The 14,107-nt window shown below is 39.5% G+C and overlaps 1 protein-coding gene across 6 annotated transcripts in view; it reads right to left on the reverse strand.

Annotated features, from left to right (window-relative positions):
• Window positions 1-14,107, reverse strand: part of enah (ENAH actin regulator) — a 237,346-nt gene that overhangs the window by 111,248 nt on the left and 111,991 nt on the right. For all 6 annotated transcript variants that reach the window (XM_048249978.1, XM_048249976.1, XM_048249977.1 and 3 more), the window contains one exon: window positions 5,682-5,754. In XM_048249978.1, the coding sequence (XP_048105935.1) occupies window positions 5,682-5,754 (73 nt within the window). The remainder of the gene's footprint in view (window positions 1-5,681; window positions 5,755-14,107) is intronic.

Consider the following 14,107-nt stretch of genomic DNA (forward strand, 5'->3'; position numbering starts at 1 on the left):
GACGACTGTAGCAGCCCAACGTAACCAGTTGTTGTAGATGAGAGGCAACCCCTTGTTTCAGATAACCTGGACAACATGTTACCTGGGTGTTGCCTACATTATTAATTAATGGTAGCCTACAATAGTTAATTGATTCACGTAACATATTAGTTGGCTCAAAGAGTAGGGAATCAGGATGGAGAGAGTCACGCGTGTGTTGCTTTTTTGGGATCGAATCCAGTTTAATGCTAGTTTTCAAAACATATATTTTTTACATTTCTTTTTCCGTCAGTGGCTGTAATGTAGCCGAGCTCATGGCGATGAAAACTTCAAACCGCCTAAAACAACTTGTTTGTGAATGTCTGACAACTTCGGCGGCGCATGCACACGCAAGGAAACCAGTAGGTGGAGAAACCAGAAGGCACACAACACCGGAACGATTTTAAGGCTATTTCGCATAGGCTACTCAATGGTGCTATTTCACACGCATTATAGCGACCCCCACTCACCGGGGTTAGTGGAAGGTGTGAATAGACGATTGGCGTAGCCTACAGTGGACTAGGGCTGTCAAAATTGCTCAAAAATGACGTTTCAATATACCCTCTAAAATAAACACCTGTATTCGAATATATTGGAATATCTAGGCTATATTATTTGCGCATTATGTCAGTGATGCGCATCATGTCATCTGTTTTTAACTTTTTGTATGGTTATTGCTTGACAGGGGGGATCCCAAGCAGCTTTCAGCCATAAGGCATTTCCTAATTCACCTGACACTGATATTCAAAATGTTTCGGCATAGCCTATAAGCAGTTTAATTAAATGTAATGTTAGTTGTAAACAAACGGGCTACTTGGTGAGGCTTGGCCTCACAGATGCGCTCGTGCCTTAAATGGCAATACAAATCTTCACGATAGGCCTATTAACTGACCGCCCGATTCACATTGGCTGGGGGGCAGGGGGGGCCATCAGACATTTGTTTCCAAGGGTCTATGAATTGTTAACCCGGCCCTGCCCCTAACGAACGCAACTTTCCACCTCTGAGATAGCTGAAAAGAAGTCTAGAGGACTCCTAACTCACTAGACCTACTTACTGTAGGCTGCGCAAACCACAAGCCTGCATTCGAGGCAGGCCTTCTGTTGAAGAATTTTATTATATTTATCCTGCGCTAACATTAATCCTCCTACCCCCGCTACCACAGCTGTGGATAGTGTGGCATGCTCACGCTTTATGTCTCCTTCTTGCAAACTAGGCATATAGCCCAACCATTTATGTCTTCAAAAAATAACAACTTGCCAGATATGCCTTCATAAATTTGGGCTTCATTCAGCATTTTGTTCTTCCACTGGAAATGACTCTTCTACATTTGCTGCCTGCTGCATCCTTTCTGTTTGTTTTGTTTAGAAAATGTTTGACGTCTTGAGTTAATGCATTAAACATTGTTTGCTGGTAACCAGCCACAAATAGCCTACAGATTCTTGCGTCGCTTCTCTCCAAAATGTGCCCGCTTCTATAGGCTATCCAAGTGCATAATTCTGCAGCATAAAGCAGATGTATTTGTGTATTGTACAGAAAAATAAAAATAACCTGTCAAGCAGTCAATTGACTATGTTGCAGTCAATAAGTAGTGCAAATTATGAAACCAAAACGTGGGTCATAGTTGTCTAAGCCTCTGCTGTGAGGCCAAACCCATGAACAAAGACGCATTGATATCTGCAATAGTTTTTTTTTTTGGCGAAACAAGCTCACAGCCGAACAAGTCATACTGAAGGGAGAGGCAACTGGCATGTGATCTCCCCACGGGCCAATGAATGTACACGTTTTTTCCTGTGCCTACGATATTTAATCCAGTGTTTTGTCAAGTTGCAAAATCCTATTCGTTTTAACGAATTTTTATGATAGTACCCTATACAAAAAGTACTTCATTCTATCTTAATTGCTTTATACTTGACCAATGGCTATTGCATCTGTCTATTGAAAGTGAGAATGTGGCATGTGATATACTGTGTAGGCTTCATAAAATAAAATAAACAGATTGCTAATGGCCTACAAGCTGATCTGGGGGCATTTCCCCGCATAACCACGGAGGTTAGCTTTTACTAACAGGATGCATCGTTCAACTAACCAACATGTAAGTTACGACTGTTTCCCAAAACTGTCGTACTTACATAGTACTGTAAGTTTTGACCATGATAGTTTCCAAACTTCAGTAGTCTGGACTAAGGTGGTTAATGACGTTTAGTAGCACGTGAACGGGCACCTGCACATTCTTCTGTGGTGCATTGCGTTAAGGCCGGCAGATGACCGCCGCCGTTGCACAGCAGTTACCAGTCCCCTGTCCAAGAGTTCGAATCTGGGTTAAGACGTTGACAACAATATTGACATATTTACCTAAGTTTATCTTTTGTGCAGATCATATTATCAAAATCAGAATCAGCCTTCTTGGCTTGGTTTGCGTAAACTAACAAGGACCCCCCTCCATGAAAATCAAAGGCTACATATTCTCAGCTGACTCGTCAAAAGTCGCGCACCACCTTATTATTATCTGCAAGTGTCTGACTTTTACTTACGTGCACATGGCTGCAAATTGACTTTTAATTTATGTATTTTCTGCCTTGGGCATTTTAAAATATGGATGTATGGTGGTTAGAAGTGTAAATATCAATTAGAAACCTAAATATATTTATAATTATTAATTTGCAAACAAATAACTGGCGTCAGTGACGCCTTCGACATGAAGATCCCTGGAACTATGCTTCTAGCATTCTACCACAGGTCGAGAGGTGTAGTTGTAATTACACAACTTTACGATAGTGGTTGCGAACGTTAGTTGCTACTATGGTTTTGGGAAACACTAACGTAGTGGAACGATGCATTGGACTATGTAAGTTCAAAATATGAATGTAATTCTGCGGCATAAAGCAGATGTATTTGTTTATTGTACAGAAAAATAAAAATGACATGTCAAGCAGTCAATTGACTACATTGCAGTCAAGAAGTAGGGCAAATTAATTTACGAAACCAAAACGTGGGTGATAGTTGTCTAAGCCTCTATTATGTAGCCTGTTAAAAACGCCGCCAGATAGTATTAAATCGGCAACAACATTGTTTTCTGCAGAAGCCTACCCAAGGCTACAGATTAATTCTGAACAGTTATTTCTCTACTGGCTCAATTATCACACCACTGTTTTGATTTGCGTAGTTGTGTTAACCCAACACTGACAATAATGTAGACAGCAAATTTCGATTTCGATTTTCGTTACCACCGTGTAGTCAAGCCTTAATACCCATACCCAAGTAGCCTAAATCGCGGTAATGTTTAAGTATGCATGATTTATTTTGTTATTGAATTCGTAGGCTGGGATTACTCTCGGCAACAATTATGTTTAATGGTAGATCCTGCTTTTTCAGAAGGGACCGCAGGCAGAGCGATGCACAGTGGTAGAGCGACGCACAGTGGCTGAAAGTGGTACTAAAGCTTCACGCAGCTTCACGCCGCGTAATGCGCGAATGAAGTGGTCATTTGAAAGCGATGCCCACTGTACAATTAGGCTTTCTCTGAACTACATTTTCCAAAGGCCAGCTTTCGTACTTGCGTCACAACTTCAGAACGGTTTGACGCACATGCTTCAAATTTGGTGTGATCATTTTTATGGACTCAATGATGAAGTCAAATGTCAAGGTCAAACCCACCTTGAGTGTGATATCTCAAGAATGCCTGACACACAAGGTTTTTTGGTACAAGGGTTTGTATGAACTCAAAGATTAAGTGATTCAATGTTTTTTTGTTTTTTTCAGGAATCTCCCCACCAACATTAACCCAGCAGCTTTCCATCCACTATTGTAATTCATCTGGCATTACATTTCTAGTTTGACATTATTGTTTATTATAGATTTATTGATTAATTCTCCTTAATTTAGTCTTACCATGTCTTTGTTTTTTTATATTATTGATTGAATGGACACTATTGTTTATTATTGCTTTTCCCCTCATTTTCATTGCTTATTTTATTAGGCTATTTATTCAAGTCAAGTCAAGTCAGTTTTATTTGTATTGTTAAATGCGCATTTAACGTGCGCATTTAACGTGAGTGCAACCCAAAGCGCTCCACATATAGGCTAAGACATTGTTAGTCTATGTGTCAATGACAAAGACAATAGCGGACGGAGCGGCGTAGTCGCCAGCGTACCTGTGACACCAAGACATAGAACTACATTTAAGAAATAACAAACGCAAAAGATGCCGGACGGAGAGGCGTAGTCGCCTGCTACCCGTGACACCAAGACATACAAGACAGACAACAAACATATTAATAAATAAAATAAATAAAAATCCACAACCGATGCATACAACGCCAACAAAGTTCTTTACACTCACTGGCAGTCTGGAGATAACGTGAACGTTAGGCCTTGTTATAGTCTGGATATCACTGGAAGCATAACAGTCCGAAGTCATGGGCGATCTTGTAGATCAGCAACTCGGTGGACTTTTAACAGCGACCGTTTGTTGAATTGAAGTTCAATTGAAGTTGTTTATTGAATTGACATTGTTGTTTATTATTGCTATTCTCCTTATTATAGTTTGACCAACATTCTAATCTGTTCCCTGTTATATTTTAAATAGTATGTTGTTTTTTGTATTTGTGTGTCGCTTTGGACAAAGGCGTCTACAAAGTCCCATAACCATAACCATAAAAAAATGTGGAAAAAGTGAAGTGCTGTGAATACTTTCCGTATGCACTGCTTTATGTTTAGTATAAGCATTATTGAATGGTTAGTTGGATTGAGGTTTTTTCCTGTTACAAGTTTGTTTACCATCAAATTGGCTTCGTAATGGTTATATTAAGGTGAAAATCTTGCATAGTGTACCTTTAATACAGATCTTATTGAGCATTCATACATACACATTTATTAGTATTAATGGTTTACCTAAACTAAAATGTTACCAAAAAGAGTAATATACAGTATATTGGATTTAGTTAAAGGAACCGTATGTAAGAAATGTATTTCATTTAATCATAAAATGGCCCTGATATGTCACTAGACATTAAGAAATCATTTTCATTTCAAATACCTTTATCACTGACAACAGTGGTCCGGCCAGGATATTGTCATTTAAAAAGTGAAGTTGCAGCCCTCAACTGATGTTGATGTTGTCATGTTATGTTTTGGCCTGATGCGCCACCCTCCACCTATCTACTAATCACAAAGTCAGTAGTGTTTCGGCACTTTCGGGGGCCAGCTACAGTAATTTGAAAGTCATTGCAGTACCAGTTTTGGCCACAATCTTACATATGGTTCCTTTAACATTGAAGTGTTTATGTACTTGTCTAATCTCATGGGAGAAGTGAGTGACATTTTTAAGTCACTTTAACTGCACACACACATTTATTCAACAGTGATTAAAAGGTACATGCATGTAATCAAAGTATCTAAATTCATCACCTTAAAAAATTATTTGAATTGTGAATTGATTAATTAAAAAATGCATAGGCCCTGTTAATTTATTCAATTTTATAGGCAATTATTTTTTTTATGTTCAGTATTTTGTGTTGCCGTTTGTCTTTCATTCTTTCCACTTGCATTCATTTAATTTGAACTGTTTACTTCCTATGACTCATATTAAATATTACTGTGTGTGGGTAATTATTTTAATTAGACATATGAACAGCCATATGAAAACCTCTTTTGGGTGATTCACCTTCTCTGCATCTGTAGGTCCTCTGGTGAAGGGCCATTCTGAACCTGAGGGCTTTGTCGAGGCAATGTTGGACCTGTTGAAAACAGAGATATACAGACTCTAAGTACATATTCAAAAATAACACTGTCATAAACACACACACACACAGTAGACGCTTGGCAACACAATTCTATATTGCTGCATAAAAAGAAGAATATGACCCAACAGATGTCTGATGAAACAAAAGCTTTCATGAGGCAGTTGGATATGTTATGCTGATTTTATCGAGTGTTGTGTTCAAATGTTGTGTGTCAGCCATTATGGCTGCTGTTTAAGACAACAGGATCTTCTAGTTATTTCTTGCTGTTTAATGATCTTGGCTGGGACAGACTAATTGTCAGACTAATAATCTCATAAAAAACAGTGCCCCCCATTGGTTCCATGGCATAGCCACTATAAAAAATTAAAACAAGCATTTAGGCTTTTAATTTGCTTTATTAAATGTGTTCCTGGTTTCACTTGGTCATTCTCCATGTCTTTGGTGGTCAAACAGTTTTTTTGGAGCTGATCAAATTTCTGAGTCTTGTTGCTACTGTTTTGCTGTTTTCCATCCACAAGAAGGCTGTACACTGCAAAAAATAAAATCTAACCAAGTGTTATTAATCTTATATTAAGATCAAAAAATCAATTTGGTATTGTTTTAGTATGAAGACCTCGCTGGGCATCGCTTTCAAATGGCCAATTCAGTCGCGCATTACGAGGCGTGAAGCTGCGTGAAGCTTTAGTACCACTTTCAGCCACTGTGTGTCGCTCTGCCACTGTACATCGCTCTGCCTGCCGCCCCTTCTGAAAAAGCTTGATTTACCTCGATTTAGGCTACTTGGATATGGCTTAAGGCTTGACTACACGGTGGTAACGAAAATCGAAATCGAAATTTGCTGTCTACATTATTGTCAGTGTTGGGTTAACACAACTACGCAAATCAAAACAGTGGTGTGATAATTGAGCCAGTAGAGAAATAACGGTTCAGAATTAAACTGTAGCCTTGGGTAGGCTTCTGCGACGTTTTTAACAGGCTACACTATAGAGGCTTAGACAACTATGACCCACGTTTTGGTTTCGTAAATTAATTTGCCCTTGACTGCTTGACATGTCATTTTTATTTTTCTGTCCAATAAACAAATACATCTGCTTTATGCCGCAGAATTACATTCATATTTGGAACTTACAGAGTCCAATGCATCGTTACACTACGTTAGTGTTTCCCAAAACCATAGTAGCAACGAACGCTCGCAACCACTATTGTAAAGTTGTGTAGTTACAACTACACCTCTCGACCTGTGGTAGAATGCTAGTAGAAGCATAGTTCCAGGGATCTTCATGTCAAAGACGTCACTGGCGCCAGTTATTTGTTTGCAAATTAATAATTATAAATATATTTAGGTTTCTAATTGATATTTACACTTCTAACCACCATACATCCATATTTTAAAATGCCCAAGGCAGAAAATACATAAATTAAGTCAATTTGCAGCCATGTGCACGTAAGTAAGTCACACACCAAGGTGGTGCGCACTTTTTGACGAGTCAGCTGAGAATATGTAGCCTTTGATTTTCATGGAAGGGGGGGGTCCTTGTTAGTTTACGCAAACCAAGCCAAGAAGGCTGATTCTGATTTTGATAATATGATCTGCACAAAAGATAAACTATAGCATACCTGTCAACACTCCCATTTTTCCCGGGTTTCTCCTGTATTTCAAGGTCATCTCCCAGCACCCTCCCGTTTTGTTATTTCTCCCGGAAAACCCCCTGTAATTTGCATGGCCATCAAACTTTATTTTAAAATCATTGATCCATTCAGGTTGCCAGATTGTGTATGAAATACACCCTACACATACACGATCACTTAGTTTCAATTTCAACCGTTTTGTCATAGGCTAAAACCTGGCAACCCAAAACCCAAATAAGGAAGCGGGTGCCGACTGCGCAGCCTGAGTCTCGTCGTAAGCAAGCGGGCTAGTTGAATGGCCTACTCCAGAACTAGCTGTTGTGAAATTGTTGGGAATTTAATTGATTAACACATCACATAAACTGTTATTGAATGTTGTTGATACACTGAACTTGTGCCCTCGGAACCAAATCTGACAGCAAGCAGCTGTGGAGTTTTGGAAGTAGGCTGCAGGTAGGCAGCTGGTGGATACATAACTGGCATGCGTAAGGTAATGGTAAGGTAAAAGCAACGACCAAAATGCAATGTTGAAACACATGTATGAAACATATTAAATATGCACAGATCCGGTATAAACACGGACATCCCCTCCCGCCCAAAAAATAAAATCTCCCGTTTTTGGAAAGCTAAATGTTGACAGGTATGAACTATAGGTAAACAACGATGTCAATATTGTTGTCAAAATCTTAACCCAGATTCGAACTCTTCAACAGGGGACTGGTAACTGCTGTGCAACGGCGGCTGTCATCTGCCAGCCTTAACGCAATGCGCCACCGAAGTATGTGCAGGTGCCCGTTCACGTGCTACTAAACGTCATTAACCACCTTAGTCCAGACTACTGAAGTTTGGAAACTATCATGGTCCAAACTTACAGTACTATGTAAGTACGACAGTTTTGGGAAACAGTCGTAACTTACATGTTGGTTAGTTGTTAGTAGATGCATCCTGTTAGTAAAAAGCTAACCTCCGTAGTTGTACGGGAAACGCACCCCAGATCAGCTTGTTGGCCATTAGCAATCTGTTTATTTTATTTTATGAAGCCTACACAGTAGATCACATGCCACATTCTCACTTTCAATAGACAGATGCAATAGCCATTGGTCAAGTATTGAGTATAAAGCAATTAAGATAGTACCCTATTCAAAAAGTACTTCATACTATCATAAAAATTCGTTAAAACGAATAGCATTTTGCAACTTGACAAAACACTGGATTAAATATCGTAGGCAAAGGAGAAAACTTGTACATCCATTGGCCCATGGGGAGATCACATAGTTGCCTCTCCCTTCAGTGCTATGACTCGTTCGGCTGTGAGCTTGTTTCGCCAAAAAAAAATTCTATTGCAGATATCAATGCATCTTTGTTCATGGGTTTGGCCTCACAGCAGAGGCTTAGACAACTATGACCCACGTTTTGGTTTCGTAATTTGCCCTATTTATTGACTGCAATGTAGTCAATTGACAGGTTATTTTTATTTTTCTGTACAATAAACAAATACATCTGCTTTATGCCGCAGAATTACGCACTTGGCCAGCCTATAGACATTTTGGAGAGTATAGAGAATGTACGCACGCAAGAATATGTAGACTATTTGTGGCTGGTTACCAGCAAACAATGTTTAATGCATTAACTCACAATGTCAAACATTTTCGGGCACAAATGTGCCCGTCAAACATTTTCTAAACAATACAAACAGAAAGGATTCAGCAGGCAGCAAATGTACAAGAGTAATTTCCAGTGGAAGAACAAAATGCTGAATGAAGCCCAAAGATATGAAGGCATATCTGGCAAGTTGTTATTTTTTGAAGACGTAAATGGTTGGGCTATAGGCCTAGTTTGCAAGAAGAGGACATAAAGCGTGAGCATGCCACACTATTATATAAAATTCTTCAACAGAAGGCCTGCCTCGAATGCAGGCTTGCCCAAAAAAAAGGCCTGTGGTTTGCGCAGCCTACACTAAGTAGGTCTTAGTGAGTTAGGAGTCCTCTAGACTTCTTTTAAGCTGTCTCAGAGGTGGAAAGTTGCGTTCATTGGGGGCAGGGCCGGATTAACAATTCATAGACCCTTGGGAACAAATGTCTGATGGCCCCCCCTGCCCCCCAGCCAACGTGAATCGGGCGGTCAGTTAATAACTTAGGCCTATCGTGAATATTTGTATTGCCATTTAAGGCACGAGCACATCTGTGAGGCCAAGCCTCACCAAGTAGCCCGTTTGTTTACAACTAACATTACATTTAATTAAACTGCTTATAGGCTATGCTGAAATAGTTTCAACATTTTGAATATCAGTGTCGGGTGAATTAGGAAATGCCATGGCTGAAAGCTGCTTGGGATCCCCCCTGTCAAGCAATAACCATACAAAAAGTTAAAAACAGATGACATGATGCGCGTCACTGACATAATGCGCAAATAATATAGCCTAGATATTCCAATATATTCAAATACATGTGTTTATTTTAGAGGAGATATTCGAACATCATTTTTGAGCAATTTTGACAGCCCTTGTCCACTGTAGGCTAGATTTGCGTGAGTTCTTTCTATCTGCTTTACTTTTGTGAGTTGCGACCACCTAGGCTATGTTATAGACGTTCTATGAGGTACCAGTGTTTAGCTGTGTCACAAAACAATAAGCTTTGTCAGACTACTTTTAAAATGATATTCGGGGCTATATACATTTTAAACATTCGGGGCTGAATTCTTCAGGTGGGAAGTGTCAGGAATTTTCATACTAGAGATGCTCTCATTGGTGGTTAGTATATGGAGTAGGGAATTGACAGCAACATATACAATCACATTATGAGAGATGCTGAATTTAACATAAACTGCGATGTTTGATTTTAAATTAATGTAAATTTAGCCGGGACTGTAAGCTGGCACACGTGGGTGCTCGATGTTTTCAGTGGGTGCCCGAGAGACGGAGCACCCACGGTTTCGGCGCCTATGACAAGCGTATCTCGCGGTTGCATCCATTACAAACAAACCTGCAATGTGAACGTCTGGGATTGGGGAGAGCACTAAATGCTCTTCTGAATAAGCACAAAGTTAAGCCTTTAAATGAAAAACACTCTTTAATAATCAAAAAAATAAACGTTAATGTAGTAAACTTGTGACCATCAAAAATCGTTTATCGCCTGTAACTCCGTGATAACAGGATGTAACAGGAAGGCATTTGGCTGAGCAACGGAGGTTAATATGCTCTATATTTTGTCCAAATAATGTCTATCATCGTTGCACTTGGAGAAAACCAGAATGTTTCATTTGTCCTGCGTTTCTTCTACGGCTGCAAACGGGATTCACTCGCCGTTAACCAAATATTTCTTTATTAGGGCAGGGCAGGCATATTTCTGGCTATTAAATTATTTCTAAACCAGTCTGCTAAAGTCTGTAGTGAAGTCTGTGTAGGGTTTTCCAGCTCCATTTCTTTTTACGAGACACCCTGCTCACTTGAGACCTCTGCTGGTTGTTGCAGCGTCGTTGCAGCATCACTGGAAAAATACGAATTAAAGTCGCGTGATTCCGCGCGCGGACCGCGAGGGAAGCTGGCCAAGTCGAAGCACTGCTCACTGTAGCACCAGAGGTGATTCTAGAGTCTGTGGGGGGCTTAAGCAAAAATTCCTAAGGGGCCCTACCGACCAGGGTTCATCACCAATGTTAGGCTGTAAATAATCTGACATGAAAAACCTTGTTATTTTGAAAATATAAATGTAGCCTAAAGAATAAAAAATAAATACATAAATAAATAAAATAGAACAAAATACAGTAAATTACTTTAAAAAACCCAAAACAAAGTATAGAAGTGAAATAGTTTTATTGGAGTCCTATACCCAAAATTGGTAATTCATTTATCTTGATGAACTCTGTTTTATCTCCCCTTTTAATATTGTGAATAGTAAATGTGGGCACTATACAACACGAGGCACTAGGCTACAATAATTGTGGCATTGATGGACAGTTTAGCAAACAGTTATTGTGCACATCCCACCTTCTGGCAGGTGCAGGACAAAAGAAAACTATACATATATATTAAATAATTGGGAGTCAAAAGCAGTGTTGCAGACATTATATTTTTTCAATTGATGGACAGTTTAACATGGAGCCTGACTTATTCTAATTACTTCTTTGGATAAAGTCTAGCTTATTCTTAAATAGGCTACTTGGTTGACCCATATCCTGACAATGTTACAATGTTTATTGTTTGCCTACAAGGAATATTAGCATGCAGAGTGAGAAGCAAACTACAGGAGTTGGAAAGAAAATTTTGCATTCATCTTACCCGGTTTCACAAACGCAAAGCCATTGTATCTGATGTGCTGTTTGAAAAGAATATCATACCGCACTATAAAAACGCAGCGGCACCTTCAAGTGGACCTATCTGCTCCAAACAGAAGCACAAAAGCGCAATATCGAAGTGCTGGCCGAGGGCTATGCACAGCTAGCAGGATCCAGTGTGTTCTGGTGTTCTTTCTCATATTTGTTTAAGCAGTCTGATTGGTGAATAGCCTAGGCTATATGTAAATCGATATTGTAAAATAAAAGATTTAAAAAAAATAACTGCCAGAATAATTTGGCTAGGTCAAATAATTTCAGTGGCGGTCAGCTTTGGCCGCCTGTTGCCGACCCATGTCGGAGATTATAACTTAAATTTGAGGTGTTTCAGTGATATTTTAATTCCATGTCGACGGAAGGCAGACAAGCTACTAAGAAGTGTCTATGTCAGTTTCAGGACAAGAAACGGTGCATCAAAGGATCAAAATATTGGCAGCCAAAGAGAATTGTTCATAACAGAACAAGTGACGGTGTAAAATTAAAAATCTTTGGCGGCACGCGATTTAAAAAATGAACGTGTTATGCTTGGTCCTTTAGCCAAATCACATCGCGTTATGGTTGACAGCCCTAATACAAGTTGTAACTGTCGCTAGCTAGCTCAAGTTAATTGTCATATAGATGTAGCAAACCATGTCCAATCTTTCTGCCAATTAACATTAGCCTACCATAACTTCATTGAGTCAATGCCAAACTCCGATGTTGATCCGTCACTTCGCACCCTCGATTGACGTTCACCATAATAGCCTACAGTAAATATGTGAAGATTCTTTGAACTCTTTTGAACACAGATCCTCTGTTTATAAAGACATAGCATCAGTGTTCGAATTATACCGTGAGCTTCGGGGGACTACAGCTATTTTGATTGGTGACGTCACTCTCCATTTTACATAGGCTTACACACATGATTTCACACTTGTGGTTCACAGTCAATTTTCCTTCGAAATATATCGGTAGGTCATATGACCTACGGTTAAACCATAGGGATCTTGCTACTCAATGTTTTTCTAAGGTTGGCTATCACTATGTTACAAAGGCAGTGAAATATTAGACAAATGTATGGCCAGTTGGCCACCGCTTGTTAACCCATATGCATATCAGGCTTTTGCAGCATACACTGTGCATTTGTTTTAATTCGTCAGTATTATGTCATAGCAAAGAACACAGTCTCAATCATTTAATCTCTATGGACGAAATTCTCGCTTGTCCCACCGGCAAAAGTGCTGAGACCAGGTCTCGGGGACCCATAGTGGCTTGGGGCTCCAAGCATTGACAAGGTGTGCCTCTGCCTAGCACTTTCTCGAAAGATCATTTTGACTTTCAGAACACTTTGACTTATTTCTAGCATTTTTAACTGGCAGACAAATTTGCTTGTTTTTAGGATGAGACGTCTTACAAGAAATCAAACTCTTCTTAAATTAAGTCAAATGATTTTACAAGAAAGCGCTAGGTAAGTCTCTTTATACTGAAAACAATACCAAACAGATTTTTTGCTCTTGATATAAGGTTAATAAGACTTGGTAAGATTTGATTAGATAAACAGTTTTTGCAGTGTACCATGAGGTTTTAAAATGTTTTAATTCTGTTAGCTGATGGTCTGTTAAAGGTGCTCTAAGCGATGCCACGTGTTTTTTAGGCTAAAACATTTTATGTCACTTACTGCAAACATCACCTAACTAAACGCTACCTGTCTGTGTCCTGAATACACTGTAAAAAAAAGCAATCTCTGTGGACAGACCAGGCTCCAAAAACGGCAACAAAAACAACCTGGGCAAACATAAAAACATAACAAACTGTTCCAGCAAATCACAGACGAGATGCGCGTTAAAGGAGAATTCCGGTGTGATATTGACCTAAAGTGTGTTGAAACATGATACCGAGTGTGAACGTATGTCTCATAGCTCACCTCGGCTTGTCCCCTGCACTCAGAAATCTGCAGCTAGTTAGCCAATGCTACCAACAGTGTTTCGTTGTCGTGCCTCGGGCATCGGCCTAGCCATGCAAATAAATCACTGTTTTACACCATTTACGAGGCTCAAAGTATCTCCATACTTCATTGGTAGTCTTCCGAGGGCCTCGACATTTAAAACGAGACATGAGGAACTTTGAAACTTGTAAAAATAGTTTATTTACAAGACGATTTATAAAGACAGTACCTTAAGGAATTTTAACGTTCGACGCCATCTTGAATTTAGTCGCGATAAGTCGAGCGACAAGTACGAATGAACAGGTATGATAAGGGATCAGATTCCAAAAATAATTCAGTGGAAATGCATGGATTCAGTTGCTTCCAGTAGCAGCAACTGGAATCCATGCATTTCCACGGAATTATTTTTAGGACAAGCTGAGGTGAGCTATGAGACATACGTTCACACTCGGTATCATGTTTCAAGAC

Source organism: Alosa alosa, chromosome 8 (assembly GCF_017589495.1).
Source record: "Alosa alosa isolate M-15738 ecotype Scorff River chromosome 8, AALO_Geno_1.1, whole genome shotgun sequence".
NCBI lineage: Eukaryota > Metazoa > Chordata > Actinopteri > Clupeiformes > Clupeidae > Alosa > Alosa alosa.